The 16771-nt window shown below is 44.2% G+C and overlaps 1 protein-coding gene across 5 annotated transcripts in view; it reads left to right on the forward strand.

Annotated features, from left to right (window-relative positions):
- The first annotated feature begins 11626 nt into the window (after positions 1-11626).
- LOC116948695 (formin-like protein 3) overlaps positions 11627-16771 on the forward strand; it is a 60788-nt gene continuing 55643 nt past the window's right edge. For 4 of the 5 annotated variants that reach the window (XR_004403828.2, XR_004403829.2, XM_032965662.2 and 1 more), the window contains exons 1-2: positions 11627-11867; positions 13076-13226. Coding sequence is in view for 3 of the 5 variants with exons in the window: in XM_032965662.2 (XP_032821553.2) it covers positions 13107-13226 (120 nt within the window). In the remaining 2 variants the exon portion in view is untranslated. The remainder of the gene's footprint in view (positions 11868-13075; positions 13227-16771) is intronic. The other variant, XM_032965661.2, reaches the window with a different exon arrangement.

Below are 16771 nucleotides of genomic sequence, written 5' to 3' on the forward strand. Positions count from 1 at the left end.
TGTAAATTTTGACTTAAAAAAAAATAAATTTCCTAACTCTATAAGCTCTTTCCAGCTCATATATAAAGGTCGTCTATCTCTCTCTGAGCAAAGAAACTCACATTTGTGAATAGCAATGGGGCCTTAAAAGGAAACCTATATAATAGGCTACGTTTTGGGAAATTGTCCATCTTTCAAGGAAATCATGCGGAAGGAACGTTTCCTTAAACGTCACCGATTAAATATTTGTTTTTCCCTTTTAAGACCGCTGTATTATTTCCGAATGTGTTAAGTTGTTGATGTTGTTAATTATGCTCGTGAACTATTGCCAACGCAACAGCAGCATCACCAAATAATTTCCATATCTCACAGTGGTAGGCATCCATCGACATTACTTGTATTTAACTGTTTTCGTCATTTAGATTCCTCGTTACTTCATTGAGAGGGTAGTCCCCTTAGGATGAAACGTCTTCAAACCACGTGCTGGGTCGCCCAGGGTTGGCGGTGGGCAGGGTGGGGGATGGGTTGAGGAGCAATTTCTGTGAGGCCTCCCAGCAAGGTGTTTTGCCTGCTGGGAGAGAGGGGGGTGTCGGTTGGGGGTGACGGAAGCATTGATGAGGAATGAGGATGAGGAAAGGGATGAGGTGTGAGGTGGGGGTGGGGTGTAGTGCGAGTGGCACAGGGGGGTGTGGGTGGGTGGGGGTGAGAAAGCCACATGGTCCAGTTTGGGTTTTCTTTGTTTGGCTAGGCAAAGGGTCGTCAACCAAAATAACAATAATAATTTTGTAAACCCCCCCCCCCTCCCCAATATTTCAAGAGTTCGCAATACATGCGACTACGAGACGGTGGTCCTTCATAAATCACGTCACGAAAACAGTCGTTCACGAGCCACGTGCAGCTCTGCAGCCGCAGGTTGCCGACCCCTGCCCATGGTAAACTGGATTCCCATGGTAAACTGGATTCCCATGGTAAACTGGATTCCCATGGTAAACTGGATTCCCATGGTAAACTGAACATATGACAATGACTTGGTGAGACCTTCATCCAGCATTGGTTGAGTGATTTGTTGATGTCTACGTTATAGAATATACAACATAGCCCGAGTGTTTTGACAGTGCTCTAGAAGGGCTAGAACTTTGGCCACATTTTTCACATTTTTTTTCTCCGAATAATTAAGACCCAATAGGCGGGTTTAGCCTAAAGTTATGAATAGCTTTAAGTTTAATGCTTAACACAATAAAATATACAATGCATCCCCACGAAGTAAGTCACCTCCATACAGTATTGTACCAGGGTGGTCCAGATGACCTTAAATTAATTCTTCAAAAATTAATGTTTTAAGTAAGGTTTGTTTAAAACAGAAATTAACATGCAACGGAAAAACATTTTAGGGGTCACGGTGACATGTTAAATTGCTTGCCTCGTATACAGGAGGTTGTGAGCTCGATCTCAACCCTGACGCCTGCTGTATAATTGGAGTTTGCATGTTCTCCCTGTGGTCGTGTGGATTTTTTCTCCGGGTTCTCCCTGTGGTCGTGTGGATTTTTCTCCGGGTTCTCTGCTTTTCCCCCTTCCACGTTTAGAAACATGCGTTTCGAGTATTTGGCTGGGATACATTCCCACATAAGCCATTTCTCATTGGGCTATCATTTGTGGCCAGGTCGCGTCTGAAAAAGAACGCTATAGCTCACCGAGCTAAAAACAAGTTTTTTTTTTTAAAATCAGAACTATGGACTCCCACGGTGAACTGGGTATGCAGCGGTGCGTGATGCTGGCTCGGTGTCCTCTTGGTAGTGGTATATGTATACAGGACTTTTTATCACAGCCTCTTGGGTACAGGTTGTGAGTTTGTGTGGCCGAAGTGTTCGTGTCTTTGTCGTGGATAAGACGAAACAGTCATACGTACAAACAATACACTTCCTTTGTGTGTTGCTACATTTGGATGCTAAAATCTGAGTGACATCATCTATCTTCACCGCAGAGTCAGGCCATCGCGGCCGCTGGTATGGTACACAAACACTGCAAATGCGTTCGTGGGATTACACGCAATTTAATTGTGAAATTATTAAAAAGGGGCATGACTATCTCACCGTGGAACACGCCTATCTTGTGAGATAACAATGTGCTTGTATTTGTGGACATTTGCACTAAATAAAAAGTGACCACGAACCTTGCGCACAATCAGCAAAACATTAAAAAAATACATTAATAAGAATTACTATTGGCTGCACTAAAAGGTACCCAGCATGATGTTTAATTCGGGTTATCACAGGCTAATGGTGCGCTACACCACATTCAGTTACACTACATGCAAACACTGGCAAAGAAGGCAGTAAACCGCTTTTTATTGTTTTTTTTCTGTTTAATGATCTGAGAATATGACTTCTTAAGTGGCGGTGCCTTAGAGGAAGCAATCCGCAGTGTAAATAAGATGTTAGCGAATAGCTGAGACAAAGGGTCACACATAAGATGGCAGAGGCCAAAGGTGAAAGGACTAAAGATCACCGCGCTGAGAGGGATAAATTGCCTGAGTGTGTGGCCTCACTAATTAATTTCCGAGGTGGACAAACAAGAGTTCAGCAATCCCAAGAATGTTCCATCCAGGCTCATTTGCCCACTATTTTTGCCTCTCTATTCAAGTTCCAACGCCCCCTACCCACCAACCAAATGCCACAAACACCCTCCACCCATCCTAGCATCTGCGCCATCCTGAAACAAACACGCACACAAACAAAACACAAAAACATTCTTAGAAGCTACGCCCTGCCACCACACACACCGTGCTGTCTCGTACCCACCCCCTCCCCCAAGGGGAATCTAAAGTGGTCGTTGTGGATTTGAGGTGGCAGCTGATGAAATGTACACATTTTAATGATTTTTATTTTCAACTTGTAAGACTATGCGCTGGCATAGTCTTACAAGTTGATTATAATAGTGAGTGAAGTTTATAGGTTTCTATTGAAGGTGGTTCCAGGGGTGGGGGTCGATTGCTCCATCCCCCGTGGAACCCAAACATTTAATTCACATTTACTAAAATATTTTTCAAAATTAAAAAGGGGCCCTATATATATATAAAAAAAAAGTTTGTAATGTCCAGAAGCACCCCCACGTTTGTAAATGTCTCTATCCCCTCTGGTTTACTTGTGGCTCTGATGGGAGACAATTCCTTTGGGCAGAGGAGGCAAGAGAAGGCAGATTAGTTTGTACGTGTCAGTGCTTAAACACGGAGATAAGCTGGAAGCATGCCACACATTCTTGAGAGGTGCAATACTTAATTATTGTAAGGGAGTCGGGAGGTGGGGGGGGTCCTGAAAAAAGCCTGATAAGGCACCCACCACAGCTTTCCTGTTTTGAAGGGGGGGGGGGGGGAATACCGGGAAGACCCACAAACACCATGGAACCAAAACAAAGAGTCCCCGTATAGTCTTTAATAGACTTGGGGAAAGGGCTGTTTGCGAGCACCTATGAAGACCAGCGTGGCACACGAGGAAGTGGGTGGCTAACACCAGTTTGTCATTTTTAACACGTAGGCTTTCGCGACCAATATCATCCATACGTTTTTTGGGTTAGATCGCCACCACCAGACACAGCCAATTAGTAAGGTTTGTCATGTAAATAGAACATGCCAATTCGTTACTAGTGTAGTGTACTAATTCAGAGACACCAGTAGGAGACATACTCTCTCTTGTTTATTCCGACCTTCACAGCCATAGGGGATAACCACATACCGGGTCAGGACAGCCAACATGCTTCCAGACCCACAGCTCGAAGAGGCGAAGACCACGACGACAGCATTCCCGATGGCAGCAGCCCCGACTACGAGTCGGGGCTCGCCTTTTATCCTCCCCAGTGTGGCCAGGTTCCGCCCCCGGCCACGCACCCTTCTGGATCCCCCAGAATGTTCCAGGCTTCGCCCACGTGTCCTACTGGTTAGACCGGGCTGCTCCCCATCATCCCGTTCTGCTAGTCCCCAGCATCCCGTTCTGCTAGTCCCCAGCGATACCCGCTCCAGTGACTCATTTCATGCCACGACACTAGTACAGCACCCCGGTTCGCTGTGGATATTGTGGATTTGCTCTCCACATTTATATTAACGCGATCTAACCCACAACAACCTATATTATGGACCAGTGGTTATGTTTTCACACCACAGCAGGTACTTTACTAATTAAGGCTGAGTCGACATAGCGAAGGTCTACAGATGTGCACGCATGTACACACACATGGACACGCTTACACTCGGCTCTGGTGATCCTCGCGTGAAGACACCGAGATCCAGAGAATTGACACCGCAACATTTCACTTGCACAGACAATGTCTGATCTGAAGTGGTTATAAATGCCAATTGCAAACACATTATATTTCAGTTTTACGAGGCATTTCAAATGATCATCTAATCATATAGATTGATACATTTATAAAAAATTATAATCAATTATTAATTATATATACCATCCAAAAAAGGACCTGTCATTTTAGTTGTAGGCATTCTGATTTGTGGGGCCCTATACGTTTCTAGTATAAACTGTGGATATCAGTGTGGGAATTGCCACTAAAGTACTGTCCTTCTATTTTGCAATCACACACAATCATTGTGTGTCGTGGAATCCTTAATAGGCGCTCACTAATTGCATTTTCTATGTTTGTATTGCTAATTAGTGACTTTGTATTTGAACACACAAGAGTTGTTATAACTGCGGGGTAAATTAAAGTTGTACAATGGATTCTATCTTACAGTTACAATTCTATCTTACAGTTACATGCTAATTTCTCACATTAACATCACTAGCCCTGGCCACTTCTTTATAACCCTTGAGCTACACCAATTTCAAACCTTTTAAAAAGTCTGTCTCAGCAGCAGACCATGCTTTCCCACCTGATGATGGACGCTTGTGTTGCGCCCGAAACGTCGTGATTTATTTTATTTTATACCTACGTGACTTTACCGAAAGAACCAGAGAGTATTGTTTGTGCCACGGAGTTTAATTCGCTCGGTTTACCCTCCAGCGCCCCCTGGTGGAAAATGTTGAAATGTGGCAAAGTTGGCGCTTATTATAAGGGAGTTCAATTGTTATGGAAAGGGTTAATTTAGCTAGTTATTTATATTTACCATAGAGTACTTTACATGGTAATTTCCCCACCAGACAACAGCATCTTCCCATTAAGCTGACTAATATCAGGATTTAAATACACTACTTACACCAAAACGTAATTATCCACGTCTTCAGTAATGATTAACAAACAGAAGGCAGAATACACTTTTTGCCACCACAGTTATTATTATAGTGCTTCACTGCTCTAAGATATTTTCTTACGAACCTCCCTTGTATATTTATCTTTGTCGAATTGTATTTTACTGCAGTAAATTTGCACGGCGGCTGAAGATCACAGTCTCAGCATGAACGTTGAAGTGTAGCGTGCCTTTAGTTTTCTCAAAGCTGGCTCTGTTCGTTATATAATGATAATATCAGAGACACACATGACGTAAATGACAACAGGAAAACAAGAAGTATTTTTTTTTTTAAAACCGTTCGACTACTTTATGATTTGAGTCCTCGTCTGTACAGTACTAGATTTTGATCTGACTTGTATTCATACTTGTGTATGTGCTATGAAGACGGGGCTGTGCCCGAAACGTCGTCTATTATGTTTTTATTTTTATTTTAAGGCCGCTGAGGTATTGACGAATGTGTTTGATTGTGATTGTGGACCCACTTGCCACACCATTGACAATTTTGCATGGCTCTGTTTTACGTTGCATGAACCACATACGTCCACTAGATGGAAACCCTGGACTGGGTTTCAGATTCCAGTGCCCCGTGTGTATCATCATTGCGAATTGCTTGCCAGGTGAAGGATTCTGCGTTAAGGGATGGTGTCTTGCCAAGCTTATGATGGTGAACTTCTCATTCGGTAATTTCTCTCGGATTTGTCTGTTCTTGTTTGTGTTGTTGTTGTTGTGTATGCATTGGAATATAGCAACAACACCAAAGTAGCCTGTCCGAAATGAAGATAGGAGGCATCCTCATCAAAATCAGGCAGTGATCAATCCTCTGTGGGATGAAGGTCTCCCCAAGCCGTCGACAAATCTCACGACCCTGCGATACAATAATCTCACGACCCTGCGATACAATAATCTCACGACCCTGCGATACAATAATCTCACGACCCTGCGATACAATAATCTCACGACCCTGCGATACAATAATCTCACGACCCTGCGATACAATAATCTCACGACCCTGCGATGCAATAATCTCACGACCCTGCGATACAATAATCTCACGACCCTGCGATACAATAATCTCACGACCCTGCGATACAATAATCTCACGACCCTGCGATACAATAATCTCACGACCCTGCGATACAATAATCTCACGACCCTGCGATACAATAATCTCACGACCCTGCGATACAATAATCTCACGACCCTGCGATACAATAATCTCACGACCCTGCGATACAATAATCTCACGACCCTGCGATGCAATAATCTCACGACCCTGCGATACAATAATCTCACGACCCTGCGATACAATAATCTCACGACCCTGCGATACAATAATCTCACGACCCTGCGATACAATAATCTCACGACCCTGCGATACAATAATCTCACGACCCTGCGATACAATAATCTCACGACCCTGCGATACAATAATCTCACGTAGCATCTGCTGCACACGAGCTGCTTCCATAATTATTAATGAGTCAACGGGTACAGAATTCATAATACAGGATGTTTTGGGTTAGATCGTGTAAATACATGTGTCGTTAAACCCGACACAGCCAATAAGTAAGGTTTGTCACGTAAACAGAACATGCCAATTTGTCACTAGTACAGCACACCGGTGTGTTGGAGAGCAAAGCCACAACATTTACAATATGAGTACAACGTTTCGCCAGTAATTACAACTAGCTTCATCCAGGAGTAATTACTCATTGGTTGTGTCGGCTGGTGGTGTGTTTAACAACACATTTATATATTTACGCGATCTAACCCAAAAAAACCCTTGAACACATAGGATTTCGCGACCAATATCATCCATAATAGAGGGTTTTTTTGGGTTAGATCGCGTAAATATATAAATGTGTCGTTAAAACCCGCCACCACCCGACACAGCCAACTAGTAAGGGTTGTAACGTAAACAGAACGTGCCAATTCGTCACTAGTACAGCACACCGGTGTGTTGGAGAACCAAGCCACAACATTTACAAACTGAGTACGACGTTTCGCCAGTAATTACTAGCAGTAACAACTTTCGCCAGTAACAACTAGCTTCATCAGGCGACAGCCAGATTTGTGGAGAAATCCTCCTGTTTCGTTCCTTAAATAGCGGATGTTACGGATGATATTGGTCGCGAAAGCCAACCACGTGTTAAACTGGGTACAGATTTGATCACCTGGGAGTTTAAGCAAAGGTCAACGGGAGTGAACAAAGAACCAGACAATTCGCAACGCACGTGTTGTTCAGCCCTTGTGTGTAAGCCCACTGCTGGATGAGGGCCTTCCCATGCCGTGTCGGTCATGGGGTCTTATTTGCCCAATATTGTCCCACGCTGGTCTGTACGGGTTGGTGAAAGCGTGAAACATAGAAACGCGGTAGCAACAATGGATTTTGACCCCACTGATTTTTCCGACCACCACGTAAGCACGTCCGCCTATTCCTGCATCCTGTCTGGAGGGCGAACCTTAGTCACTCACAGCCATTCAAGCACCGTCCAGGCTCAACTCTGCTTGAACTTTCACGAGACGGGCCGCATTCCTGCCGAATTGGTCATAGGCATTCGGAATGCGTTTTCACCTTTAATGCGGGTATTGTGTTGTTCAAGAATATTTGACAAAACGAGCGGTGTAGCTACGCGATTCCATGAACATGAGTCACGATCACGTATACACGTGAATTCAGGTAGGCTCGAGTCATCATCATTATCTTCATCATCATCTTGTGGTCTTGCGTAACGTGTCTGATCAAGGCTAACACAAAGCAGTCACTGCACGTGATTGATTTACGTGTTCACGTCATTCATTCACGGCTGGTTGTCGGACAGGAAGTTCAGTTTGACATCTTTACTTGAGTCAGACAAAAGAGAAACGTTCCTAAGCATACGTTACATTTTAAAGAAAGTTTTGACCGCCCTGTATGTACGTGGGTATGCACAGTGCAGCAGTGCTAAAGAGGAAGTAACTGTAAGGCTACTTTCACAGTAGTCTAATAATAGTGTTTTACCGAGCTCGATTGTTAAAAGTGGACCGGGATACACATACTCCAGAAGCGTGTGTTGGAGCACTTTGGGATATTATTTTAACTGATTCATAAATTACATAATTTTTGGTTATATCGTGTAAATGTAATGGCAATGTTTATGACAGAGCCAGTCAAATCAAGATGCCACGTGGCTAAATATGCCAATTGATTTATCAGCAAAACCGGAGGAACATTTTTGACTATGTATACGGTATTACATTATTGCGTCCATCAGGGATGGAGCTGGGGTTGTCAACCCTCACGATTTTGCCAGGAGCCTCGACTGGAATTGTCCTCGAGCTCCCGGTGATTATTATTGAAAGCTATCCAGGCGATTTCAACACAGCAATACCCCGGTTAACGTCAGAGAGGCGCGTTCATGAAAGGTGCGACGGCGGATATTGAAACGACGTTGCTGAACGACGTTTCGCAGGGGATTTCATTCGGCATCATCAGGCGTTAACAGAGGCTCGGCTCTTTCCCCCATATTTGCCCGCGTGGCAACTTGAAAGTAGGGTTCGATATACGGAATTTCGCTTTACGTACAACTTTCCAGGAGCGTATCTGTTCCGTACATCGAAGGATGGCCGTACTGTATTAATTGTTTTCTGGATTTTCTGTTTGCACAGTCACATAGTCACTTTAAGATTTCGATTTAAAGCTTTCGTGACTGCAGGGATTCATCTTCTTGGTTCTTTCGGTAAAGTCACGTAGAATGGAAATAAAATAAAAATAAAACATAATGAAATTAAATTCTCACGACGTTTCGGCCACAACACAAGTAGCCCTCCTCAGGTGAAGGAACAGAACTGTCGGGACGACAGCGCTTCAATGAGATGTTTTCTTGCTCATGTTTTGGTTTTGTTTGTTGCGGTTGCACCCGATTCAAGAGCCGAATGGCTCACAGGGCTATACCGAATAAATGAAACTGAACTACTGTGGCAGGACACATAGCTATAAAGGATGATACAGTATATGTATGTATGTTGAACTTCTTTCGCACCAACCGTGCTCGTCGGAGGTGCGGGGGAAGGACAACAAACTAAACACAAAAAGCCGTTCTAAAGAAATGAGTTACTGATCTAGGCTTCCTAATATCGGATTGAAGAGCGTTCCAGACGGCCGCAGAAGCGCGCGATGCGGTGACCACCGTCTTTGTTCGACGGCCAGCCAGAATCCGCTGCTGTGAGGATGACCAGAGTTTGCGTGATGGTTAACGTATCTTTACGAGATCAGCAAAGGTATTGTGGTTAATTTGTGGCAATCACTTTGTGTGTGTTGAGTCGAGACTAACGACGGAATGGCAGCAAAGGAGTGAACACACCAGAGCGGGCGAACGGGTGAGATTATATCATGGACAAGGTGCCACTTTGATAATTATTTACATCGCAAGCCCATCGGGGAAGGCGACGCCTTGGGAAGGACTATCGTCCAGTAGTAGATTGCTCATGGCTGCTGTAATTCATATTCTTGGTTCTTTTGGTAAAGTCACGTAGATAGAAAAGAAAACATGTTATTTTAATATATTTTTGTTTTTTTTACAAATTTATTATTTTTAAATTTTCTTTCTACGTGACTTTCCCGAAAGAACCAAGAATATGAATTCCTGCAGTCACGAAAGTTTAAGTCAAAATTTGGCTGCTGTAAATTGCAGATGACGAAGACGTTTCCCAGCAATGTATTCATTGCGTGAACAAGTGCCAAAGTTTCGTCTTTCCTTCTCCACACAAAGCCCCTTTGGATACTCTGTTAGAAACCCCCGCATTCTCTCGTAGGGCTGGTGGTGGTTACAACACTTAAGGGAAGGTACTTTCCTGAGCCGGTGGGTGGGAAGTTGTGGTTGTGTACTTCCCCCTCCCCCTCTCTCTCTCTCGTTATATCGCTCTTGCTCCACCACTGGCCATGTTCACATCCCCCACGAGCATTCCCTGTTGATTCATTGCTCAGCTGTCTGGTCTTGTTGCTTGACTTTTTCTCTCAACACCGTTGGCTGCATAACAGGGCGAAAGTCGTCCGAATCACTGGGATGTTTCACCATGTTGTGTGGGCCTGGTGAACTCAACAGGTCACTCACACTCGACCTCGTGGCCACAACCCCAGGGCCCTGTGGCACCATCGTTAATAAAAAATAGCTGGCGTGGCCACTTTCATTTGTTGAGACCCAAAGACTTACGGGGAAAACTTTTCTTCAATTTTTTTGTGTTCTTATACTTCTGTGTTTTTTTGGGGGGTCAACATTGAATTTTCCATTTTTTTAACGCTTGCGTATTTTTTTAATTATTATTCCCTTTACTGTAAGTTAATAAATATTATGGTTTTATAATTTACTGGGCAGACCATCGTGCGTGACAGGTTGTTAGAGGCGTGTGAGGCGATGTGGAAGGGAGCTAAGAGAACACCTCCAACCCAAGCTGACAATTCGAGTTTCAAGTGAATTTGTTAGACCAGGTGCCAACTCAAGCAAGGGACCGTGATGAGCCTCATCTGTAAGGGCCACCTGGGGTCGGCAAAATAAAAATAAAACACTAATAAAACACCTGGCAAAGTACGGTCAAATAGCTCCCAGAACCAACACCTTGAACATCATCCAGCAGTGGATCGACCAACCACGAACCGTAAACGCATAGCGCGTTTCACTTTGTTCACTGGTAACCTGTTGATAATATTCTATTGATCAATTCGCTTTACGTTCATTACTATTCAGTACTACTTAATATTCATGATCAACGAGACACGCCCTAATTAATATTAACGATTATCGAGACACGCCCTAGTTAATATGCATGATTGTCGAGACACGCCCCCTTCATTAATATTAATGATCATTGAGACACGCCCTTCATTAACATTCGTATTACGAATACCTACGGATGTTGAGGGCGTGGCTTGACCGTATATGGTATACAGGGCGGCCATGTTAGGTAGAGGAAAACACTTTTTTATTAGTCGAGTCTTGATGACATCACTAAAGTATTATACGGTTTTATTAAATTAAAATAAACACCCAATAGATTACATTAGCAGCGAGCGCGCGGTCAATAACGAAAACAATTATTAACACAGTAGTGGCTTAATTACAAAATAAAACGATATACGATTAATACCTTTTGTTGTTATTATAATAATAAAATATAAAAAAGAATAATAAAATATGAAATATATATTATATATATTTTATTATTGTATTGTTTCCCTTCAACGTGACTTTACCGAAAGAACTAAGAATATGAATTACTGCAGTCACGAAAGCTTTAAATCAAAACCTTTTGTTGTTGTTAACCCTCACTCAAGATGGCCGAATGGGGCGTCCGGGAGGGCGGGGGGCGTGGAAGGACGCCCACGTGCAAAGTCCCCGCCCCCTCATCCACCACCGCCCCCTCCCCCCCCACCTCATCCGCGTTTCTCGCCCACGGCGCGAGAGTTCACAGCCGACTCGCGCAGTACAGCGACGGTAGCAGTCGTAGCAGCAGTAGTAATAATACTATTATTAAATTACATTTAAAATAGGCGGAGAATCAGATAGGCGGAAAGTCCCCTCCTCCTCGTCCTCTACCCCCGTTGGCGTTTTTATTTATTACAGACGAGCGCGGTGGCACGGGATGGATTTGCTGCGACTGATGCTGTGTTGAGTTCCGAGTGAGTACACGTGGGTCGCTTATAAGTTCGTTCAACTCCACCACTTTCATTCAACAACTCCACCACATTCAACTCCACCACATTCATTTAAACAACTCCACCACATTCATTCAACTCTACCACATTCATTCAACTCCACCACATTCATTTAACAACTCCACCACATTCATTTAACAACTCCACCACATTCATTCAACTCCACCACATACATTTAACTCCACCACATTCAACCCCCACGACATTCAACTCCGCTGTCGATAACTGCTCGCTTAATAAACCCTCTTCTTTAATAGCACGCGTGTTTCATTTGAACAAGTGCGTGATTTCCTTTGATTTAATCTCGCAGTGTCTCTCTAAGCACGTTACTAACTTGTCTATTGACTTACAACTAAACTTGGGCCTCTGTGGGTTTTATTAACGTGATGGTATAAAATTGCGTGTGGGTTATGTATATTTATTTACAGATGTTGTCTCTCCATTGAATGTGATGTGCAAGTTGTGTGTTAGGATGCTGCTGTTTTACAAACCCGCGTGTGTAAATATGTATAACGTATTCTGTATTGTGTTTGATTAATGCCTATTACTTATGACAAGTTTACATTTAAGCTCTTTTAAAGCGCTGTCTATTATATGTTAATTGATTCTGCAATGTACAAGCCCTTGGTCTATCCACCGCTAGATGAAGAGCTCACCGAAGGCCGTCTCGGCCACGGGGCTTGTTTGACCATACTTCACCACGCTGGTCAATGCGTATTTGTGAAGTTGATGCTCCTGGGACCGCTTCACAGATGTCTCTCGCCACTGATTCATCGCCGAGTGCGCTAACCGTTGCGCCACCGCTCCTCTCGCGCGCGTTATCTTAAATAACGTTAATCGCTGAACATAAATCGTTCAGAAATACAATACTGTGTTTTAAATGCAATCTATAACACATTGAACAATGCCCATTATCTGTAAGTGCGGTTGGTGTCGCAGTTGCTGTAGTTCTGCGCCCTAAGTTCGAATCCCTGCCACGGCTGACATCAGTGGCGCGAGTCCCCTCTGAACCGGTCCTTGTGTGGCCTCCCTCCCTCGCAAAATATAACCGACCCGGTTAAGCCAGCAGTGGATCGGTGAAGGCACTGCGAACTCACTTAGTCCGACTGCCACTGCAGCAGTGGTTACGATGCGATGCTGCACTCACTCATTGTGCGACGTGCCGCGTGCAGTTTGTGTCGCAGCTGCCACACCGCGTTCGCCATGGGGCTGAGTAACAGCGCGCAGGGCCGGGCGGGCCACGACTTGCGGTCCCATGCCATGCCCATCGCCTTGCCTATGCCGGAGCCCGGAGAGTTGGAGGACAAATTCTCGCAAGTCCTGGTGAGAAGCTGTATGTGGATGTGGTGGGGGTGTGTGTGTGTGTGTGACAGCAGCATCGTGGTTTCTTTGCGACTCAACATGTGTGTGGTTTTGATTTAAAGCTTTCGTGACTGCAGGGATTCATATTCTTGGTTCTTTCGTTATGTTATTGTTTCCCTTCCACGTGGCTTTACCGAAAGAACCAAGAATATGTATGTGGTTCCTTGTATTTACACGATGTAACTTTAAAAAAACCCCTCTATTATGGATAATATTGGTCGCGAAAGCCTACGTGTTAAACCTTCCTCGTGGTGAATGTCAGGATTTCGTGGTGACAGCTCATAAGGTGTGTGTGTGTGACATCATTTTTGGCCTGTGTGTTGTGAGGGCCTTAAACATTGTGAAATCCTCAAGATAGTGTGTGTGTGACACCTTTAAGAGATGTGTGAGAGACCATTACGGTGTGTATGAAAGCATCTTGTATATGTGAGATTCATGGTGTTATACCTTTTAAGGTGTACGTGTAAAGTCCTTATGGTGCATGCTAGGACCTTGTGGTGTTCATAATACCTTTTTAAAGTGTGTATTTAAGGGTGTTCTGGTGTGCGAGCTACTTGTGTTTTGTGTGAGTCCCGTATGGGCTGTGTGAGTGTTAGACCCTCAAGGTTCGTGAGACCCTGAGTGTGTTTGTGACTGCCATGGTGTGCGAGGTCCATGTAGTTTATGGAGGACCTTCACGGTGTGTATATTGCACTTCCATTGTGGTATTCTCTTAAGGTGTTGTGTGTATCTGTAGTGTCTGGAAGGCCAATGTTATTAGCTTTTGAGATTGAGATGCAAATTCTTAAAGGCTAATCCACGTGCAGACTTCTAGCAGAACTCAAAAACTAGGTGAAAAAACCTACTTCATCTCTCATGGAGACCTAGGGGCCAATAGCAAGGTTACTTCCTCAAGCAGTGACTAAATCAATTGTCCATCTTAGTGGAACCTTTAAAATCTGCTTGCAGGGATGTGAAATTTGCATGTGTATGAAAGTTTAGGTGCGCACGTGCTGGTTTTGTGTGCCCGTTCATGTCATTACACATTGTCATGCGTGTAAATAACGTTACACGTCGTGCGTGCATATCCGCCTTTGTCCAGCTGTCCCCAAGTACAAGGTACTTTTTGGATCCACGTGTGTGCTGTGAGCTTGCATCTGATAACACACACTAACGGCACTTACCCACAACAGTCTATATGGTGGTGTTTTTGTCTATGCACGCATATGTAGGGAGTGGTGACATTGAAAACTTAGCACACTGCGCTTTGAGCCGAGCGACCTGCGTACGATTGCTGGCCATGGCTAACTGCAGTGGCGTTTCTGGGCCTCCCCTCGGTTGACTCAGCCTTAAATGTGTAGATGACTATCTGGGGGCGGTACTGCCCACAGCATACCCTCATTCACTGGGCAGTCCTTCACAGGCGTTCACTGACCAGAACTTGCCCTAACAGTCTGATGTGTACACAGCGGATCGTTGTCTTGGACCACGGTGTTTTCTTGAGTGTCGCATGAAATAGCAGTGCTTGTGATGCTAACGCTTGCCGAATCCTCACCTCGCACGAACCCCAAGCATTGGGAAGGAGCTGGGCGGGGGATCTCCGCTTTTCGCAAGGCTGCCAAGCGCAGCCTCTGGAGATTCTTAAGCTTCCCCTAAAATTACAAAGTCAGAAAATTTGCCACAGGATAAATAAATGCGATGCATTGTCATGACTGATAAAATTCACCTTGTGGCGGTAAGAGTTGGCCCCGATAATACCACTGCGCGTAACGACTGGGATTTTGAAGCTGGTTGAATTTGCCGTTAGAAAGTGCAGTGCGGGTTTTAAAAAATAAAAATGTGTGGTTGTGTGTGTAAGCGCCGAGCAGTTGGGTGGCCTGGCAAGTGAGGTTGTGCTTGTCACAGGGTCGTTTTGTTTGGAGTTGGCAGTTCGATTCCCACAGCTACCCGGTAATGTCTGCAGGGGGAATTAACAAAGTAAGCCGTGTGCGCCGCAAAGTGGATGTTGAGAATCACATGATATCACTTGCTAGGGTTAGCTCCCTGTGTGCGAGAGCCATGACCTGAATTATGATCGTTTTGCCAGACTTGTTCAAATCCCCCACCTGAGAGTGGAGCACGGCTGAGCCTTTGTTGAGACGGAGGGAATGTTCTTGCGTATTGCATCTTTACAGCAGCACAATTTTTTTTTAATACAATGCCTCGAGTCTTGAGTGAGTCAGAACGGTTACATCATTAACATCTCATTGTACCCTGGAACCAAATGTGACTAAAGATTTCCTGTATTGCCCAATTGTCGTCGTTTGTCTGTGTTGGAAACACAACTCTCCCCCCACACTGTGCGGTTTGGGAATTGCTGTACTCTCCCGTAATTGTCTGAGGATGTGTGGAGTAGGGGGGAAACAATGCAATGGCTGTCTTACAATGCGATTCCCATTATTAGATGGGTGGCGGCTCTCTCGGTGTGGAATGTGAGCTGGTTGATGGGACCCTAAAGGTTTTGGGGTAACTGTATGCTGATGGATTCACATGATGGCTATTCAAGGCATCTGAGTGAAGTCAAGCGGTGTCTTCACTTAATTGAAAGACCCGATACATTTTGTCTGAAAAAAAAACCCCATCTTGTTTGACTTATAGGAATCGATCTGTCTGTCTGTCTCGGTCCGCATTCTATGGCTGCTTTGTGTGCGAGTTGTGTATTCAGACCAGTCGGTTTTGTCTTGCAGATTTCATGCATAATGGTTGTGCTGGTCTGTGGATTTAGATTAGCTAAATACAGAGGTGTTCTGAAAGAGCCACAATTATACATTTATATTTCCAGACAGCCTTAGAGTTAACCCTAAGGCCTGGCCAAAGGCGGTTTGATTAAAGCAAATCCATTTACACATCCATTCCTGACCGAACTGGACAAATTAATGGTTGTGAATTAGTTTCAGGTTTTTATTTTATTTATGGCAGGTGAGGCAACATGCCTTGTAACCAAGTACTTTACTATAATAATGATGCCAATTATTGAAGCAGGAAATCGTCAGTGGGTCTTAAGACTCTTTCCATGTTTTTTTTATTTACATGTCTCATGTAACGGGGTCACTAGTGGCCTGCCTCTGCATTCACCACAGCATTAAAACAAATTTTTCTTGATTTGATTCACAATCACGAATCGTGACAATTTCATGAATTGCCGGTGGCAGTGGAGAACAAATACTTTCACCTTTTAATATTCAGTATGGAGTTGGTCAGGTGCCTCGAGCAGGTACCTCCTGAAAAAGCATTGTCTTATCATCGTCACGCGATTTCTCTTCGGCGACTGTTGGTGTGACTTATGTACGATTACTTGCGTGGCATCACAGGAAAATAACAATAACCACTTTGCAATAAACGTGACAGTATGTCAGAGAGGGCAAGTGAAAACGGCTTGCCAAGGTCTGGTATCTCTGTTTGAAGAAAAGCCATAAGTTCACCAGATTCGAAAGGGCTTTGGGTTTAAGACTCTGTGGATTTACAGTGCACTGCATGTGTGGAAGTTG

The sequence above is a fragment of the Petromyzon marinus genome, chromosome 34 (genome assembly GCF_048934315.1).
Source record: "Petromyzon marinus isolate PM22_M1 ecotype Great Lakes invasive population chromosome 34, UKy_Petmar_22M1.pri1.0, whole genome shotgun sequence".
NCBI lineage: Eukaryota > Metazoa > Chordata > Hyperoartia > Petromyzontiformes > Petromyzontidae > Petromyzon > Petromyzon marinus.